A 6,000-nucleotide genomic window follows, 5' to 3' on the forward strand; every position below is an offset into this window, starting at 1 on the left:
TGTTAAGATTACTCCTACATTTAGTAGGGATTGTGGGATGTAGCTGTACAGAAAAAAAAAAAAGATACTGTTGTCTTTACAGTTACCCAGGAAAAAAAAATCCCAGATTATATTTTCAGAAAACAGTACTGAAATCTTAAGTGAGAAACTATCAATCATTCAAAAGCTCTTTGAAATTGAAATAATGCCTGAAGCAAATATAGAAATCGAAATTCTCTGTGAATTAGCCATGTCAACGTACAAAGCACATTCAACCGGTAAGTAAAGGATGAAATTCTAACTAGTGTTTGCCATCCTGTACCAGTTGTGCCCCTGGACAGGCAGCAGAACGACAAGCAACACAATGTGTAATCTGGATCACTAACAGCGGAAAGGTTAAGGCACATGAACACCCAATCCATGTGTCCTTGCAACACTTCAAAATCCTCTCATTTTTAATGCCTCACCTTATTTTCCACTGGGTCAGAGTCCAGAGCTAAGACTATTCCCATCTGCCAGTCAAGTAAACTCACATAATCTGTTCCATCAAAACTGATCTGGCGGATATCTTGACCATTTGCAAATAACAAAAATGGCTTAGGACCTGTTGATAAAAATTCACACATAGGTTAATTCCACTAGGTACAAAGTGATCTCTAGCCTGCGTCACTACTGAGCTAACACTGTAAATACATAACAGCAGAAGACAAAATTAGGAAAAGAAGCACAAAGAAATTAAGGTCCTTATCCTACATTCCACTTGCCTCAGAAATCAAAGATAAATGTGAATATAGGTTTTCAGCATTAGTGCCTTGCCCAGGATCAGCCTCAAAAATGATGACAAAGGCAGTCACTAGCCCTACTGCATTTCACACTGAGTTAGCCTCAAGACAATCTTTCCTCTGCATTTCACAGCATCACCATACATGCCAGAATACTTCATTTTTGCACAAGAAGCCTTTCACAGTAAAAGCAAGAAAAATGCTGTCCTCCAAGAAATAAAGCTTTTCCCTTATTCTTGAAACAAATCACATATTTATCTTACCTTCTTTCATATATGATTGCTTATACCTTGCTGCTCACCAGGGTCTACCCTTTCCTCAGTAGAAACAGAAGGGTCTGGAATCCAAACACCACATCAAATTCTTGGGATTCTTGGGGCCAGAGGGGCAGAAATATCCTTGTAGGGAAGGTCCTTCAACAGACTATTCCCTGTCCTCTTCTCTAAATTTAGACACCTCAACCCCAATTCTGTAACACTGGGCAGAAACTACACCCACATTTATATGAAGGCACAAAACTCTGAATACTGCAGATAGACCTCTGCAATACAGGAGCCCAGAGGGAAATGTAGAAGCTGGATAAAAGACTGAATCTTCTGTGAGGGAGACTGAAAAATATACTGGGTGCTTGTTCTGGTGTATTTCCGAAATAGGTTAGTTTTCCCAACAACTAGTACTTCCCAAGTTTCACAAAGTAACCTAAAACCAGTGCAAAAATGGATCCAAATTATACAGTCCACTTTGAAGGACTCTAAAATGTTTTTGCTTTTATTGACAGAAATATGCAAGCATGCCAAGATACCAACCTACAGCAGTGCAGTGCTTTCTGTCTCGCTGAAGCTTGTATCCAGGAAAACAAGCACACTCCCAGGAGAACGGACTTAAAGAAGAACATATTTGACTACAGCCACCATTATCTGGAGATGTACAACCTTAAACAGAGCATTTGAAAAATTTAGCTTACCCTAAAGAAAAAATACAACAAAATCAGATATATAAGCAAGAGAACAATTAACTCAGCGTAAGATTTCTACCATGTAAAGCATCTTGGTGAATTATAGATTTACTAAAAGGCCAATGATTTACAGCAACAGCTGAAAGCAGAAGTCTAGTGAAGTGAGAGCAAATTAGTAGTAACTTCTTCAAAAGCTTTTCCTGAAAATCCACAAAACAAGATGGGGGTGGGATATATGTAGAGGGCTTCCATATGTTCACTATTTCAGAGAACCTTTTCTCCCATACAAATCTCATCCCATCTACGACAGAGTAACAAATTTTATCAGACTTTGCACTCCATGCATAGAAATGGCAAATTAAAGTAAATCTCTTCCCAAAACCTAATTAGGATGGTTAATTTATATTTTCCAATACAACAAACCAAGACTTTGTACAAAAATAAACTATTCTTTCTTCTTGGGTCTGTACAATGGTTATAGCCTCAATGCCAACCTGAGCTTACTCAGTCTAGTGTTCCTAAGCAAAACAGCAACACTGAGTGGATCTATGTATACAGTGCAGTCTACAGTACATAAGGGATGTAAAAGGGGAAGGGGTTTTTTTCAAGGTGTAAGGCTGGCATTAATGGAGCTATCTTGATCCCTAAGACTAAAAAGATACAGTTGAAAAGCTACAGTCTCCCAAGTTTGGAAGCCTTGCTGGAATGAAGAATGGCAGATTAGTGGGTGTAGCAGCTTCAAATATTCTGAATGCAAAAATTCCATTTGTGGGTAATTAGATGAAATTGCTGTAAACTAGAGTGACTCTGAACCTGGGTTGCACAACATCAACAACGTCATCTTCAGATTTCACCCAGGCCCTAATTTTGTATCTATATTTCCCCCCAAATATGAATTATAAATGTCTCCTGCAACAAACATCTGGAAGATGCCTTGATCTGTGCTGACAACAAAAGAATTTGGCCTGTGAACATTGGATATTGCTACTAAGAAACATCTATTTAAAAAAAAAATTAATGTTACTATTCTCAGAACTCAAAGCATGAAATTTTGTTGCCTCCTATCTTGTACAATCATTTACAGCTGTGAAAAATGAGTGTAAAATACCTTCATTCACTTATGGCTCTCAGTGCCAAGAACAGAGTTTGGCAGTCACTACAGATAGAAAAAACATTACTTACCCGTGCATGCTTTGCCATCCACTTTGAGTACCGATCCTTCAGGGCAAAAACAAACAGGCCCTTTAGATGTTTGAAGGCAACCATGGCTACATTCCGTGTTGTTACTTTTACAGGAAATTAGCTCTACAATAATTTAAAGAAGAAAAAACCCTTTAAATGGTGATAAAAAATTTTACAGAGCCCTTTTAAACACTTTCTTAATTTGCAAAAGAGAAAATAAAGGAAAAAAAAGACAAAAAAAGAAAAGGAAAAAAAGTGATGTTGAGACTACAACACTTCTGTGATCTTTCTGGCATTTGCTTTGGTTTGTTACAGTTTTTTCCATTTTTCCCTGAACCCTCTCCTAATTGTAGCACAGGAGAAAGCCAAAATTGCTGGGTCCTGAAGCCATTTTACTGATCAGCTCTAAATTTTCCAAAATTGTATGAACATGTGTTACTAATATAGAAATAATTTAGAAAACTTTCTTTTTTTACATTTCATCGAAAATGATTAAGTTTTGAAAACTATAAGGAAGTTACAATGAAAGAATGAGTATAAAACACAAAGAGGATGAGGAAAATCTACTTTCCTAGAAACAATGAAAACAGGAGATGAACCTCCCAGAAATAAAGCTATGTTCCTTAGTGGTGATTTTTGCAGCTGTAGGGGCAAAACCACCTGAGGATCTGGCAATAGTTCTCCTTTACTTTTCATGACAATTGTTGCAGTGCCGACATTTTTTTTAGTACTTCTGTAATGCAATTTCACAGGATATTCTCCTCCACATTCAATATTGCAGTGCCTCTATTTATGCCAATCTTTATGCTGATTTTAGTGCTGTATGGCAACACCCACCACAAGACTGGAACTAATGTAAGTTTCCCACAGCTGCTGCTTTGAATCAGCTGCATATGCTGGCTTCAATGGTACATAGCTGTTGCAAATATTGCTTCTTCAGGGCAACTGTGCTCTGGACTGGGTTCTTCTAACCCCTTAAGCACAAAGAAGAGAGTCAAGAAACTGATCTTATCTTTCCTTCTGGCTAGAGTGTGTGACTTCAGATGAAGAGCTTCGTAAAGGACTTGGAGGACAAAGCATCAAAGTGTCTGGTCAGTACGTGGACTTCTCACCTTGCATCTCTCAAGCTGTGTAGTTGGTGACATACCTGCCTTGTGCTGCAGTAGTTAAGGAGTTATACTGTCCATGCTGTATCCCTAGCCTGTGTTAGAAAAACTATTTTCTATCTAATTTGATCCACTCAAAATGTAGGCTTATAGTTCAAGCTAGTCATCCAGCGTAGGACTGAGTTGCACAGTGTCTAAGCATTGTTCTGGACACAAAGCAACATTCCACCTCCCAGTAGCCTCTGGCTGCAGGTCTCCCATAGGTCTTCTGTCACACACACCCTGGACCTTCAAGTCTGGGACACTGAATTCTGCTGTTGGCTCCCTCTTAATAGAGGGGGAGAAGTGACTCTTGGAGGTCTGAAATAGATAGACTGTCTGCTAAAGTCTGTTAGACTGTAAGGCTACATTTACACTCTAGAGATATTTAACATACCCTAGGTCCTGATCCTACTGTGATCCAGACTGAATTCATTGGTGTGCACTGGTATTTCTACCTGGGACATATACCAATCTTTTATTTCCATGGACACAAGGTGGGAGGACCCTTGTCTATGTCTACGCTTCACTTCATTATGAAATAGAAAAGTGACTGGGAATATCCCAAGACCTCAAAACTTAGATGCATTTTACATCTTAAGCCCTGGGCTTACTTTAGAAAGGCTTAAATAATTTTTAGGCTGAATATACACAGTGCTTCATAAAGGGAGGAAAAAACCTCCTCACTTCTAACTCTTACTATGACTAAAATACGGTCTTTGAAGCTTACTGACAGATCTTTGTGTTTTCCCTCCACTTCTCTGTGTGTCCTGCATTAATTTATTCATATTTATCCAGCTTCAGAGAGCTTCCTGCTTTATGTCCCTGTGTTATATAGGTTCTCTCAGACACACTTCTTATACACTGTTTAACTGATAAAAGAAAAAACCAACATCCCACAGGTTCAGGAGAGCCTCACAGTAAACAGCTTTGAGTACTTCTGCATGTCTTCTTTGTTGTAGACAGATGTACTTTCTTTTAATTTCATTAATTTCAGGCACATTAGAAATGCTATCAACCTTGATCTGAAGAGAAGAAAAGATGATGTTGTAAAGTGCTCGCTCAGAGACTGCGCAAATTCTTATGCACTATAGCCAGAGTGAGCCAAATTCAGAGGCCACATTTAAAAAGATGTAACTGCTTATGTACCTAGACTGTGACACAGAGCCTCCTCTGAGCAAAGAGGTCTCTCTAGAGACCTTATTTTATTTTTTTTTTCTCCTGAAGAGGCTCACACTTGATTACCCACGTGTAACTTACATTTCTGTAAACATGACATTTGAATTTGGATCAATCACTTTAAGCTGATCCCGCTTACATAATAAGGGATTGGAGGTGAGCAATGCAACACACAAAACTTTCAGCAGTTCCAGTGTTAAATAAGGACTCTCTCCAAAATGATACTCAAAGTGTTTATGTATTACTGCTACTTACCATGACATGTTTTCCTATCAGGCAGCAGAACAAAACCTCTGGGGCAGGTGCAGTAATAGGAACCAGGGATGTTGACACAGCCCAAAGTACAGCCGTGATTCCAGAAGCCACATTCGTTGATATCTGCCAAAAGAAGCACTTGCTGTGTCAGGATAACATCATCAACCAGTGTCAGGGAATTAGATTAATGAAACAAACAGTGTCCAAGAAGTCTCCAAAATTTCCCTATTCATTTTACAGAAATATGTTGGTCATAATAAATTATAAAAAACCTCATTTGTAGTCCTTGTACAAATAAGCTTTAAAAGCCGTCTAGTACAACCTACTCAGGTTACATGTGTCCAACATAGGTGCCTAGAGGACTTTCAAAAGTATGCCTTCCCATACAGAATCCAGTGCCAATTAAATCCTGTGCACACCCAAAACTTTTATATTAGACCCTTCCTTCAGGCAAAAATCTTTTGAAAAATGTAGCTCCAACATGACTTAAGTAAAATTCTCAAAACACAAAAGCAATCCTGCT

At 38.5% G+C, this 6,000-nt stretch overlaps 1 protein-coding gene across 1 annotated transcript in view; it reads right to left on the reverse strand.

Moving 5' to 3' along the window:
- EGF (epidermal growth factor) overlaps positions 1-6,000 on the reverse strand; it is a 55,808-nt gene that overhangs the window by 27,432 nt on the left and 22,376 nt on the right. Inside the window, exons 8-11 of the mRNA XM_010182041.1 lie at positions 5,478-5,600; positions 2,899-3,021; positions 1,568-1,693; positions 447-583 (exon numbers count right to left, since the gene is read on the reverse strand). Of these exons, the coding sequence (XP_010180343.1) occupies positions 447-583; positions 1,568-1,693; positions 2,899-3,021; positions 5,478-5,600 (509 nt within the window). The remainder of the gene's footprint in view (positions 1-446; positions 584-1,567; positions 1,694-2,898; positions 3,022-5,477; positions 5,601-6,000) is intronic.

This window comes from Mesitornis unicolor, unplaced genomic scaffold (genome assembly GCF_000695765.1).
Source record: "Mesitornis unicolor isolate BGI_N332 unplaced genomic scaffold, ASM69576v1 scaffold33413, whole genome shotgun sequence".
Classification (NCBI taxonomy): Eukaryota; Metazoa; Chordata; class Aves; order Mesitornithiformes; family Mesitornithidae; genus Mesitornis; species Mesitornis unicolor.